Source organism: Lichenostomus cassidix, chromosome Z, assembly GCF_008360975.1.
Source record: "Lichenostomus cassidix isolate B80296 chromosome Z, HeHo_3.0, whole genome shotgun sequence".
Lineage (NCBI taxonomy): Eukaryota > Metazoa > Chordata > Aves > Passeriformes > Meliphagidae > Lichenostomus > Lichenostomus cassidix.
Genome location: NC_139511.1, coordinates 3,474,217 through 3,488,973, shown reverse-complemented (window position 1 = coordinate 3,488,973; position 14,757 = coordinate 3,474,217). Strand labels below are relative to the sequence as shown.

The 14,757-nt window shown below is 41.6% G+C and overlaps 1 protein-coding gene across 1 annotated transcript in view; it reads left to right on the top strand.

Moving 5' to 3' along the window:
• The window catches only part of MEGF10 (multiple EGF like domains 10), an 85,414-nt gene that overhangs the window by 37,255 nt on the left and 33,402 nt on the right, over positions 1–14,757 (top strand). The window contains exons 6-11 of the mRNA XM_085043178.1: positions 1,402–1,648; positions 2,737–2,857; positions 4,660–4,796; positions 7,065–7,277; positions 12,537–12,711; positions 14,127–14,247. Coding sequence (XP_084899304.1) covers positions 1,402–1,648; positions 2,737–2,857; positions 4,660–4,796; positions 7,065–7,277; positions 12,537–12,711; positions 14,127–14,247 — 1,014 coding nt within the window. The remainder of the gene's footprint in view (positions 1–1,401; positions 1,649–2,736; positions 2,858–4,659; positions 4,797–7,064; positions 7,278–12,536; positions 12,712–14,126; positions 14,248–14,757) is intronic.

The following is a 14,757-nucleotide window of genomic DNA, read 5'->3' as shown; positions in this document are numbered from 1 at the left end:
TGGGAGAACAATGGTTGTCAGTCTTCAAGAGGAGAGCCTGGGCTTACAGTCGCTGCAATTGAGGCTTTCCCATTGTGCTGCTGTTATCAACAGAACATAAAAATAAAATCAGATCATTTGACCATATGATTAACACATTCCTGTTGAACTCCAGGTGACCCTAATCTTCTGGCTCTTTACAGATCTCCTGTGTTCCTTAGGATAAAATAGCTTCCTTAACATTAAGTTCTTCTTTTGATGCTGAAATACCCTCTGAATGGTTTGCTTATAGGGCTTTCATGGGATGCATTTGGGCAGACAAGAAAAGGTGGATTTGAAAGATCATAAAGACACATTGGATAAGCAAATTTGTAACATCCAGATTAAGTTTAACCATGTAATTGTTAATTTCCTATTGCTTGGTGAAATGCTTCTTGTGGGGCTTTATTTTCCCTATCAGTATATCGCAAGATTGCAAAGGAAATATTTGCAATTATGTGAACCAGTAGGAATTTCTGGATTTGTTAAAACTGTAAGTCTACACCGAGTAAGCTTTGCAACTTCCTTGCAGGATTCAGACAGTTGTTGGTGGATTTAGGCTGCATTTTTTTTAAGTTAGCAAGACTTCCCTCTGTAAAGGGAAGCTCTTGGTTTGATGACGGAGAGTCATAATGAAGAGTTTTGAGAATTAAGAGATTCGAACTTGCATTTACTTCTCAGCCTCACATTTTATAATGTTGGCTTTCCTCTGATGCCTTAAAAGCTGGTAAAAATAAGAGGCAGACACAGCAGTATAGGAGGAAAAAAACGGTATTACCTTGGTTTTAATAGGATCCCAGGTGCTTCCTCATCAAAGGTGAGCACACTGAGGAGCACACCCCATGTACAATGCGTATACAATTTTATGGACCTTACAAATTAGCATAGCTACGTAAGATCCCCCAATAAGAAACTTAAAAAATGAAAAAAAAGTAATTGTCACCCTATTCTAATTATCCCCCACTAAATGAGGCTACAATCTAGTTTACAAAAACATGTTCTCTGGTTCTGAGATAGTAGGGATGTTTCATCTTCCCCAGAGAACCCCCAGCTAGGCTAAATATCAGAGTACAAGGGTTATAGACATGTAGTGCTAAGGTACAGGGAGTGAAAGGTACAAGGAAAGGGAAAGGGTATAAAAAATGTCTTAAAAGGGTATGAAAAGTAAAAACAAAAAACCATCAGGCATCACCTCAAGAAGAATCAGTTGCATAAATTGCACAAAGTCTGCTCTTCCTGCTGCAATCCTTGAGGACCAAGGGGGGAATAACCATTTCCATTTCATAACCTTTTCATCACACCGTGAAACAACACCACCCCCAACGCCATAACGCAAAAAACCACTCTAAAACCGCCACGCTTTCCTCCCTCTGCCACCTCCAGCGTGTGACAGCGACCACTGGGGACCCCACTGCAGCAGCCGCTGCCAGTGCAAGAACGGAGCTCTGTGCAACCCCATCACGGGCGCCTGCCACTGCTCCGCGGGCTTCAAGGGCTGGCGCTGCGAGGAGCGCTGCGACCCCGGCTCCTACGGCAACGAGTGCCACCAGAAGTGCCAGTGTCAGAACGGGGCCACCTGCGACCACGTCACCGGAGAGTGCCGCTGTCCCCCCGGATACACCGGCGCCTTGTAAGCAGCGGATGGGTCGTTTTTGGGGGGTTGGTACAAGTTTGAGAGGGTTTAGATGAACTTTGTGCTGTTGGTGTGGTGTTGAGCGAGCAGGTTTGGGCAAACCCATGTAGCAGGGTGTGCAGCCAGGAGAAAAGCTTTGACCCAGGCTGGTAAAAATGAACAAAAAGGATACGCCAGCGCCTTGTAAGCAGCGGCTGGGTCATTTTTTGGGGGGTTGGTACAAGTTTTAAAGGCTTTAGATGAGCTTCCATGGTGTTGGTGTGGTGCTGAGCAAGCAGCTTTGGGCAAACCCATGTTGCAGGGCATACTGGGATGTTCAGCTAAAAAAAACCCCTTGGCCCAGTCTGGTAAAAACACACCAAAAGGATACACCGGCGCCTTGTAAGCAGTGGCTGGGTCATTTCTGGGGGGTTGATACAAGTTTTAAAGGGTTTAGATGAGCTTCAGGCTGTTGGTGTGGTGCTGAGCGAGCAGGTTTGGGCAAACCCATGTTGCAGGGTGTGCAGCCAGGAGAAAAGCTTTAACCCAGACTGGTAAAAGTGAACAAAAAGGATTCACCGGCACCTTGTAAGCAGCAGCTGGGTCATTTTTTGGGGGGTTGGTACAAGTTTTAAAGGGTTTAGATGAGCTTCATGCTGTTGGTGTGGTGCTGAGCAAGCAGGTTTGGGCAAACCCATGTTGCAAGGCACACTGGGATGTGCAGCTGAAAGAAAATCCTTGACCCAGACTGGTAAAAACGCACAAAAAGGAGCAGCAGGTGGTTCTTCATGGCCGTCACAAAAACAGTTTGGCCACAAGTTTGGAAAAATGGCATTGAAACATGGAGTTGTTTGGCCTTGGTCATTGCAGAGCTGTGTCAGCAGCAGCGAATGAGCGCCAAACTGTGTGTAAAGAATCAGCTTGGGAAGGAGCAATTCCTAGAATGCCAGGTCTGTTTCCTCAGATCTGCTGCGTGGATGTCTCTGTGTGTCAGACCGGCTCTCTGGCTGGGGGGGCTAACCATGATATCATTGAAAACAATGGAAAACAAGGTGTCTGGGGACCGTGTTAACGGGGTGTCCGTGCTGTCCCCACCCTGTGCACAGCTGCGAGGACCTGTGTCCCCCCGGGAAGCACGGCCCGCAGTGCGAGGAGAGGTGCCCGTGCCAGAACGGAGGCGTCTGTCACCACGTCACCGGGGAGTGCTCCTGCCCGCCGGGATGGATGGTAAAAAACGCTCTGAAATCCGCACAAAACCCCAAAACTTCCATATTTGTGCATCTCGTCAGGAAAAAAATAAAAAAGGGTAGCAAACGAGGATAGCAAACGCGGTCTGCTTGTAGCCAGGAGTAATGAGAAACATATTTTAGCGTGAGGGACTGAAATAAAATACTTGCAGAGCCATCTGTTACTGAAAATCCTCCAGTTCTGCACTGCCTTTTTAACTGTATCGGATTCTGGGAGGCAAAAGACATGAGTTGTGCTTTGACAAGGAAATACCCATTGGATCGTGGTGGAAGTCATTGATTTCTACATGTGGTTTGATATTATAGGGAGGTGACACCATTGTCTATATTAACAGTGGGGTTTGTGCCCATTTTCCTATGTCTAGTATGCATGGAAAAACCCCAAAGCTTTACATATTGTGTTCACTGCTGGGGAGGAGATGAGACATCAGATCTTTGACTTTTTCCTTAGGCTTCCTTCTGTTTTATCAGAGTTTGGGGAAAGAAGACCTTGGTGTTGCCAGCTGCCTTGCCTTGCTATCAGGCTGCCTAGTTGGCAGATAATGCAGTTGGAAGGTGATCAAGGCCCAAATAAATTCTTTAAACACATTTGCTGATAGTATTGACCATGAGCATTTGATAATATTTTCCATTTAAATGTTCATTTTGTTTGAAAATTCACATTTACTGATTGTTTAATTGTCTTGTGGTTATATTATTTTGATATAACCTTTGGCAGAGGCCAGTTTTTCACCTACCTTTTTTATAGCCAAAGCATGGCTATAAAAGGCAATCTCTAGTTCTGAGTTTGAGTAGCACACCTAACTACCTAGCTTGGATTATGGCCATTTTTACTTTTTATTCCATTTCACACTAAGTTACTGGTCACAGAACATAAATGTTTGCATAAATTCCTGACTCCCTTTATCTGCTGAAACACAAGCCACTGAAAAATAAGATGGCACATGAAGCAGTGAGGAAAATGTTATACTTATATGTGTGTTAAGTAACACATTACTGTTTAGACCTTTGGCTAATTTTCCATTCCTAGTTAGTATTTAATTTTAGAATTTTCAATTCTGTGCAATAGTATTTTGTCAGTATAACCTTTTTTTTTTTGCTTTTCCTGTCAGGGAGGTTTAAGTAGCCAGGTGCAAATTCTGCAGTGTCTTATATTAGACCTGCATGTCTTTTGTTTGATGAAATGCCTGTAAATACCTTTTTCTTGAAATGACTTCTTAAAAGTCTTAGGTTCTGATGTTTCCCTCACCACCCAGGTGTAATTAATTGCAGGGATGTAAAAGGCAGTGCAGAAATTCAAAACCCACTGAAAGGGGCAATCATCCTACCTAAGCTTTTAGGCTATGCTGCTTTAAGGGAAATTACAAACAGCTTCTCCATTCATCACAAAGAACCCCAGCTTATCATAAAGGAATATAATTGGGGCTTTAGAGCAATTGGTGATTCCTACACCTCTATTCACTGGAGGGCATTCCTGGGTGTACTGATATTTAGTACTCCTGGTAAATAAATGGGGAAGAGCTTGACATCAGTTAGTCTTGAATGTGTAAGTGTTTTCACAGGTGCTTAGAGAGAGTATTTTTCATGTTCTTTTGCTTCCAACATGGAAATGCTAGAATATTATTCCTCCAGTGCTGGAACATGGAGGAAAAGGATCTGACATTTCCAAGATCAGCACTGGATGAGTAATACAGGATCTCCCTGATCTTCCCTCATTTCTTCCCTGTCCATTCAAGCTGCAATCCCAGCTCTAACACCAGGATCTCTGTTCTGCACTCGCAGGGCATGGTCTGTGGCCAGCCTTGTCCTGAGGGTCGTTTTGGGAAGAACTGTTCCCAGGAGTGCCAGTGCCACAACGGAGGGACCTGCGACTCGGCGACAGGTCAATGCCACTGCAGCCCAGGCTACACAGGGGAACGGTAAGGAAAAACACTCCTGCCAGGCTGCTGAGCCTGGGAGGGCTCTGCTACAACAGGGAAAGCTCAGAAGCTGGTAGAAAGAACAATGCAAGTATCTGAAATACCATTAAAAGACCTGATTTTGATGGTGAAATGTTTGCCGTGTCGCTCAGCTGGTGCTGGGTTGCGTGTTGGAAGTGTCCATGTGAAAGAGCATTTCCTGTGAAGGAACTGCTGGGTTTCAGTGTTTTCCTGTGCTCTGGCACTTCCTGTGTGTGTTCTTCCCATGGAGTGTCTTGCAGGATGGTACAGAATGGGTTGTGGTGAGGAGGGAGGCTCGTGGGTTTGTGCAGATGTCTGGCACTCGCAGCAGCAAGGGAGGCTCCTTCCATCCCTCTTCAAAGGCAGCAGGCTGGAGAGTTGTCTCCCGAAACATTCCGCTCAAATGAAATGAAACATTCGTTTTCTGATGGCTGAAAGTCAGCTTTGGCAGATTGGAAAGATAGTAGAGTGAGACATAGCTTTTGAAGGCAGTGGAAAGCGATGAAAGAAGGTTTTCCTGCGTGTATTTTAAGCAGCACACAACTCATTTTCTGCAGTCAGCAGCAGCCTGATCACTGGGGTCAGTCCAGGGGATCCCTGCCAGCAGTTGTGGGTATTGTAACCATATGCACTTCCCACACGAGTGTTCACAGGACGTGGGAAGTGCTCTGCCAGACGTTATGTGGAAAAAGACCTCATGAAGAAGAGACATAATTAGTCCAGAGCCATTTGCATGCCAAAGTTGTGTTTGTGTCTGTGAAGAAACAGTGCAGAAGGTGGTGGATGGGTTTAGACAGACACAGGCTAGGCTCCAGGGAAAATCAAAGGAGTAACCATACAAATGTCTACACACTGCTCTACGCTGGTGTTTCTAAAAGTAATTAAATTTTTGGTATTGTAATAATTCAAATCTGACTTTCATCTGAAATGCCTTACAGGTTGCAGCGTTTTGATCACTTCTGCAGGTCTGAGCCTCCCTCTTTTCCTGCAAAAGAGGCTGTATTTGCAATTCTTTCATTTTTTGAGATAATTCCAAGAGCAGGAAGGGGTCAGTGACAAGGTTGTAGACCTTCATGTCAGAGAACTATGTGGGCACTCTCTGAGGTTGCCCATACACACCACCTCCAATGAGATGGTTTTTACTAGTTAAAGAAAAAAAATATATCTATTTTAAGGTTAGATTTGGCTGGGATTACTGGTTGTCACATGAAGTAAATTCTTTCACACCTTTATTTGTATAACTTCATCAGGAAACACTGATACAGGGCAGTTAGCTCTGTTATTATGCTACACCAAGGAAAGAAAAGAAGATTTTATTGGTGACTTCAGTTAGGACAGAGTTATGAATACCTTGAAACTTCTGAATATCAGTACCAGATTGAGACAAATACTGCAGAAGCATGGAATTAATGTATCTACCTATTTTACCTCAGTCAGAGGGCTCTGCTAATTTCTGTTACAATTTGCAGTGCCTTGTATGATGTGTCTTTGAAATTCCCCTGTAATGAACCACCAGTCATACATAAAAACAAACAAAAAGCCAAGTTTACAAGAAAAACAGAAAAAAGAACAAATAAAAAGAAATAAAACCATTACAAATGTGCTGTATTATCAAGTAGTATTTTTGTACAAGCTGTGACTTGACTGGCATTCAGAATTTAACAAATCCTTTGTAGAACACAGTAAAGACAAAGCTGAAAACATCAAACTCATAAGACAGAGCCAAATGGAATTGCCATCCAGAAAATCATCAGTTAACGAGTTGCAAATTTTAGAAGCAGGATACTGAAATTTTATTTTTCAGTAGTCAGCCTAAAGAGACTGATCTTTAGGTTAAACAATATCTTCCATGTACAAAAAATTACAGAAGTAAGTCTGTTGGCTGAAGTGTCTATCTTCTCAAAACTTCGTGAATGAGGGAAGAAAAGTTTGTTGAAAAAGTCTCTTTCTTAAAATATATTTTCCTTAAGCAGCAACAAAAATTTCATTGCTTCTTCCCCATGTGCATTAAACTCAAGTCTTTACTGATTTTCATTTTCACCTGTCAGGAAAACCAGATGAAAAGAAGGGGTTAGAGCTCCTGAAGGTTTTTCCAAGTTACACAGATTTTTGCTCTATTTAAGCAGCATTTTTGACCAGCAGAAGAGATTCCTCATAAACCGTATTTCCTTCAAACCCCCCGAAACCACTGTTTATGACCAACAAACCAATTTTTTAAATTTTTATTTCTATTTTTCCCCCTCCCAGGTGCCAGGACGAGTGCCCAGTGGGGAGCTACGGGCTGCTGTGTGCAGAGACCTGCAAGTGTGTGAATGGTGGGAAATGCTACCACATCAGTGGTGCCTGTATCTGTGAGCCTGGATTCACCGGGCTGCACTGCGAGACCAGGCTCTGCCCCGAGGGGATTTATGGCCTCAAGTGTGACAAAAAGTGTCCCTGCCACATGCCCAACACCTGGAGGTAGGCTTTGCGCCCTTCAGCCTGCTTGCTTTGTTCTTAATAGGACATAGAAATACAAGTGTAAGCTGAAAAGGAGTATTTCTTGGTTTTGCTAATAATTTTATGCAGACTGAAGCAGCTGAAGACTTGTAAGTATCTCATAAAACACCAACCCAAAATAGCCTTTGAATTTTTACTTGCAGCCAGGTTTGATCATAATGGTCACTGCTGTGTTTGGTCTCTGACCCATGAAATAAACGTTAAGGTAAAGTGTGACCTTTATCTATATTTATCATCTGAATAAATCATTAAATTGTTCACTGCATGAAGTCAGTACACATGGTCTGTCCCTCACATATTGTAGTTTATTGTAGATGAGAAATAACTGAGCTGAAATAAATGGATATCTAAAGTTTTCTGAGTTGGGCATTAGAAGCTTGGACATTCTTCTCTTTCAGTCTCTCTCTTGGGAATTCCTGTAGGTGACTGTTTTAATATGAAATTTCAGAAGCCTTACCTATTGTAAATCTGGGCCTGAAAAGCACTTTTTTTTGTCATTTAAGTGCTTTTTCTAGTGAGCAGGTAAAATCCAATACCTGGAAATCAAATGAAAATAGGTTTCCCATTAGCTTAGATTTTACCATCTCTCCTGATTCAGGCAGTAATGAGCCCTTTTTTTTTTGTTTTGAGTTTTTGTGGACTTGACAGCATTTGAGTATGTTGTTATGAAAATATAAAAACTAGTTATTTGGAGACAGAGTTTCAGCTGTGAGGGAAGGATGTCAGATGTCAGTTGAGGCAAGCCAACATATTTATAGAACAATTGTGGACAGTTTCTCGTTACAAAACAATTCTTCTGATCAGATACTGTGTATTCACTTACACTTAATTGCATTACTAATTAACAGTACCTTGGTGAAGGTTTGTGAGCACAAATCTAAATTTTTGCTGCTAGAAGTAGCTGTGAGAGGAATTTACAGGAGATATTGAGTGTCACATAGAATGCTGCTGTACATTAATAAAAGATGGACTTTTCCTCATAGATAAAATAAGAGCCTTTAGTCAGAATTTAGCAATAAGGTACTCTGTTAATACTGTGTGAAAAACTATTTTCTGGGTTGTCAGTGTTGTTCAACACACCTTTTGTTGATGAACTGTGTGACAACAAACTGAATTCTTTGCCCTTTCCAGTCACACACTTCTACAGTTGTGTACCTGTGCTTCTGACCAGGTCCTGTTTGCCTGAAACACCTTAAAAAAAATAGAGTTATTTTGATGTAAAATCAGGGAATTTATTATTAGGGCAATGTGTTCCAGAATAAATGGCACCATAATGCTGGCCCATCCAGCTCTCAAATTAGGCTAGCAGACCAAATAACTGTTCTGTTAGGAATTACAGTTAGCTACTTCCTTGAAAATCTGTCTCCAGACTGTTGCAGCAGCCTGGTTTAACAGGAATGCCTTGCACTGTATACCATTTCTAATATTAAAGGGATTACTTCTGATTCATGTTCAACACAGCTGTTCCTGCATTTATACCACTGGAAGAGACAGCTCGTGGTCAAATCAGATCACAAATGTTCACAAGTAAACAACAGCATATGGCTGGTCTTTTTTTGGACATTTACCCCCCTGTGTGACAAACCCAAAGGCACTCAACAACCCCTGAAGGTGCAGGAGCATATTTGCAAGAGCACGATGATGTGTGAGGAAAACAAATATTTTCATTGCTTCACAAGTGTATTTTACATGCATAAGTTCCTTCCCCCTGGGTTAGGAAGTGACCAAGACCATCAAATAACAGGAATCAGAGGGTATCTGGTAACGATGTAGAAGACAAAACTCCCTGTGGGCATTTGAGGCTTTTGAGAATCTTTTTAGAAGCCAGTTGTGTCTGGTTGTCTTCGTCTCTTGATGTCAGTCAGCCACGAGCAACTCTTCAATCATGTCAGGGAATACCCTCAGCCCTCTCTTGCCCTCCACAAACTCTGCTTGGCCTGGCTGTGGCCAGAGGATCTTCATAGCACTAATCCATTTAGCAGCACAGTAATCCCAGGGCACGGAATAAAAAGGGGTGGAATTCTTTCTGCAAATAAACTTTGTGTGTCTGTAGGTCTGGGGTTCTGTTTTGGGGGCCCTTGATACCATAAAAGCTTTTTTCATCTGGATTGTGATCACTGCTAGCTTAGATATCCTCAGAGAGGAGCTATTGGTAGGCTTAGAGCTCTAGGTTATTAGTATTAATCAATACGGAAATTAACTAAATGTTAATTAAAATAATAAAGCTTAGCTCCAAAAAATACTGCTTTAAAGTAAGCATAGGTAAGTGCTGGGATGCAGTTATGTTTGTAGCAGTTTTCTTCACGTATATAGTTCAAAAATGTACACTTTTTTGTTATTACAGTTTTATGATTGACAAAAATCACATCAAAACAGCTCTGACAATAATGCATTATTTGTGTTTTGGGTGGGCTCAGCTGTAGGAATTTTCCTGCTTCTGTTAGTTGATGGCAGCTCCTGGAGATGAAAGGCAAACCATTCCTTGCTCTTGCTTGTACCAGCAGCCTTTATTAAATGCTTTGTAGAGCATAAAAATAGCTATACTTGAGAGATTTTAATCTGTTTGAGGGGCCCAGAGGGCAGCAACAGGTAACAACCCTCTTGTACCAGCGCTCTTGGTACAGTTCAATTAAGATTTATTCATTGCATGAGCACTAGTGGGGGTTTTTTCCTGTCTCATGCCCTTTATGAGATACACATGTAGGACTGATTGCAGTTTTATTGGTGTAATACGTTTGGTTCATGTAGTTTGGCTCTGTTTTGAAATAAAGATGAAGGTATTTTAATTTTCCATTTTTCTAATGGGCTTGTACATAATGGGCTTGTTCAAGTGCTTTTCATGGCAATTTTACTTTTTTTTTTTTATGGTGCTGCACAGTTTGGTTGGATATTTTAATAGCAAAACACTACATAAAGCATATGAGAATAAGTAATTTCATCTAAGTCCTTCAAATGTATAATATGAGTTACGCACAAGTATTTTTCTTTTTCTCTGTACAGAGTAGGGTTGTATTTCCAGCAAGTGTGAACAGACAACCAGGAATAAAAGAGGATATACTGCCAGTATTTCTCAGCATCTCTTTATTTCCCTACCTTAATATTTAAACATTATTGCCAATTAAGATAACTGCGTGAGAACCCATCAAAAAACCTTCAGAAGTGCTTTGGCTTCCTACATCTAATTACAAATCACGGAATAGTAATTTTGGTGTCAATCAATACATGATGCCTCAGTAACACTCACTGGGGGGCACAGAATATCAATGCCTCTGCCTCATATCTAATGTTTCCTCATGCGTGTGGCTCCCTCTCTCCTGGAAGGAAAAAAAAAAAAACCAACAATAAACCACATTTCCAATCACAGATTTATGGGAGTCTGTGAACACTAGGATTTATGTCTTAAAGTTCCAGTGCTACTGAATTTATGTTATGAGTATCTTCTGATTCCTATCCTGTTGACTATTTAGTTGTGGACTGAAATTTTATTTTAATTTTCCCTTCTCTGCATTCTTCCAGTTGGGGCCCCACAGGAATTTAGGGCAGGGGAATAACCAGGTTATCTTGCTGCATCATAGTTTTGCATGTGTTTTATATGAGAATAGTTCCATTTCATCTTATTTCATGGCAGGTATGTTCACAAGTGAACAAATAACCAGGAGTGTTCAGTATGAGCACCATGAGTTTTGAATCTTTTCTGCATAGAAAGATCTTTCTTCTCACTTTATGTAAACCAGTTTATTATTATCAAAGGTAATTTATTATCTTGAGGGCCCACGGATTTTTACAGTTTATGCAGTGATATGTAAAAATCAGAATACACAGTGATGTTTCAACTTTTACAATTCATGCTTTCCCTGGTTGGGAATGGCTGTTTTCAGCAATTTTAAACTCTTATTTGGCAAGGGTAGCCCTAAAGTCTGAGAGCAGTTGCAGCTGATGTTTTGTTCCCTCATTATGCTGCAACTCTTTCAAAGATTGCTGCTGGTATGTTAGAGCACCTACAAGTGCAGCAGGTACTTTTTCAAACTTCCAAATGCTCAGAAAAATACTCAGTTTCCAACACACCCCCACAGACAGAGTCAGCAAGTCTTGCAAAGTCAGGCTCTTGTCATGGGTCATTTAATTTGTCTGGAGGAAGGCTTCTTTTATTTTTATTTTTTTTTTATTTCCAGCACTCTTAAAGGAGCTTCACTTCAATCAGTGGCAGGCAAATATCTCCAAACAGCCTTCCCATTGTAAATATATCGGATTTGGATATTAAGGCTTTCCTTTGGTGAGAATTAAGCAAATGCTTTGTCTGCCAGAGTTCTACAGAGCACCCCATTGTGCCCCCTCTCCCAGCCTATATATCTTGGCACAGCTGATGATGTCCATTTGTTAGGAGGCAGCAGCTGCCTGCCTGGCCCTTCAATGAAACTGCTGTTCCAGGTAGAGGCAGCTGCTCTGCCACCAGGTATGGCCAGCAGAGAGGGGAGACACTCCCCAGAAGGTCACTGCTCTCGTGGAATAGCTGGCTTCTGCCCAGTGCTGATGATTTTGTAACATTCCCTGAAAGATGCCAGTTGTCCTCCTTTGGGTTAAAGGAAATTTAAAGAAAAGAGGGTTCTTGCTTTGCTGTGCTGTGCTGTGTTGGTGTTTTGTGTTGGATACCATGCTGTTTTTCTTGATCATGTTTCTCAGGCAATATGCTGCTGAGGTTGTGCAGTGTTATGAAAATGATCCTGTTAGAGTGGAAACTTAGCAACAAATTTTGGGGAATTTAATGGTTTCATCCTCTTAATATTGGTAACCATGGATATCTATCTGATGGTAAAAACTGTGTTTCAGCAAGGTTTCTTTTCAAATAGATGCAGAAAAGTGATGCTTCTTAATTTCTTTCTGTGTCTTAATATTGGTAACCATGGATATCTATCTTACGGTAAAAACTTTGTGTATCAGCAAGGTTTCTTTTCAAATAGATACAGAAAAATGATGCTTCTTAATTTCTTTCTGTGTCCTCCCAAAATGTCTATATGTTGTATAATGTTACTTTTCCTATCTTAATTGTCATATATTTTATATAAACACACAAAATTATGTTTTGGGAAGTGAATTATCTCACGCAAGTCCCTTCACACAACCTATCTGCACCAGCACTTTGTCCTGCGGAAAGAAAATAACATTTATATCATGTTTAGCCCTGAATGACTGATTTAAACCTTTCATCCCCCACTGTGGCAGCTGTCACCCCATGTCTGGGGAATGCTCCTGCAAGCCAGGCTGGTCTGGGCTCTACTGCAACGAGACATGTTCACCAGGCTTCTACGGGGAGTCGTGTCAGCAGATCTGCAGCTGCCAGAACGGGGCTGACTGCGACAGCGTCACCGGCAAGTGCACCTGTGCCCCTGGATTTAAGGTGAATAAGTCACACAGTTTGGCAGTTCTCAGCCCCACTGCCCCCAGTTGAGTGGCAAATTCTTCTCTGCCACAGTGAAAGAGACGTCAGGGTGCTGGGGTTCCAATGCATTTGCTGTAGGACACTGAAAGGGCAACGTTTCTGGTTGGTTCTCAGCACTGAAATAAGGGAATTTTTAGAGGAGTTAATTGCTTTATAAGATGTTGAGATTTAAGGTGAATAAATCTCACAGCCCCGCAGTTTTCAGCCCCACTGCTCCCAGTCAAGCAGCAAATTCTTCTCTGCCATAGTGAAGGAGAAAATGGGGGTGTTGAGGTTCCACGGTGTGTGCTGTAATACCCTGAAAAGGCAACATTTCTGATGGGTTCTCAGCATTGAAACTGAGGCATTTTCAGAGAATTGCCTTGTAAGATGTTGGTGAGATTTCAAGTAAGTAAGTCTCACAGTTTTCAGCCTCACTGCCCCCAGCTGAGCAGCAAATTCTTCTCCGCCATGGTGGTAGAGAAGTGAGGGCGTTGGGATTCCACTGTGTGTGCTGTAATACCCTGAAAAGGCAACATTTCTGATGGGTTCTCAGTGTTGAAATTAAGGCATTTTTACAGAATTGCTTTATAAGATGTTGGTGAGATTTAAGGTGAATAAATCCCATAGTTTCACAGTTTCCAGCCCCACTGCCCCCAGTTGAGCAGCAGATTCTTTGAGGTGCAGTGAAAGAGAAGTGAGGATGTTGGGGTGACACTGCATATGCTCTAATACCCTGAAAAGGCAACATTTCTGATGGGTTCTCAGTGCTGAAATAAGGGAATTTTTAGAGGAGTTAATTGCTTTCTAAGATGTTGGTGAGAATGAGAGTGAGCTGTCGAGGTGTAAGTGAAGGGAGGAATGATGGGTTTCAGTCATCAGCTCCTCATGCTCCATCCACAGAAACTCCAGCCAAAGCACTTCTTTTTATAGTTCAGGACAGATTATTCTGCAACTTTTACACACATTTGCTGTTACATGTGCTTTGGATGCTAATTTAACATTTTACAGTATGACTGTTCCTGTACAAGTAATAACTGAAAACTTCTGCCAAATTAGCTCTTAAAAATATTTTACATACCCACATCATTTACCATAAAACTGTTTTCTTACTGTGTTTTGGACTCATAAAGAGCTTCTTTGTTATATTGATCTAACTCAGTGCTGTTTCCTATGTGATCTGAGCTCTCACAGCAAATCATTAAAATTAATATTTACTTAAAATACCTTTATTAAAAGTATGAAGGTCTCCTCGTCCCCTGATATAAGGATAATTTAATGACAGCTTGGGACATGGCTATGTGTTTTCTGGCTTTTGTACTACTTCAAACAGTCTAGGTTGTATTATCTGAACCTCCTCAGATGGTTTTTAGACTCTTCTTTTAATAATTCAGGGTGCTTCTTGTGGTACTCCTTGTCTCCCTGGAACATATGGAGTGAACTGTTCCTCCGTGTGCAGCTGCAAAAACGGGGCCACCTGCTCACCTGTGGATGGATCTTGTGCCTGCAAAGCAGGTAAGTGTCTCTTCAGACTGATTGTATTTCTCTGTAACTGCAAAATGAAATTGGATTTTCGAAGTAGAGAAGAGGAAACTTAATGAGATGCAGACACTTTATGATTCTGGTGCTCTGGGAGGCAAAAGCAAGGAAAAGATGTTCTCAGGGAAGCACTGTGCTCTGCCAGGAGTGCCCTGGGGTGTGCCCTTTATCTGATGTCAGCATTCCTAATCAAAATCATATAGAATCCCACTTTAATTGGAAATTACACAACTTTTCTAATTCTTTTAAATAATGGTTTTCATTAACTTTGAATTAATTGTTTGTAATTAGTAATAACCAGGATGTTAACAATAAGCAGTGTGTTAGTCTTGAATCTTTGGCACATTTTAGCCAGAATTTAGCAAAGTTTGTGATGACCAGCTATTGTGGGAGTAGAGCTTGAGTAAAGTTACTGAAACTAACTTTTCCTTAGCTAACTTTGATATGCTTCAGTGAACAAAGCCTGGGGGACAGAGATGTGTTGTC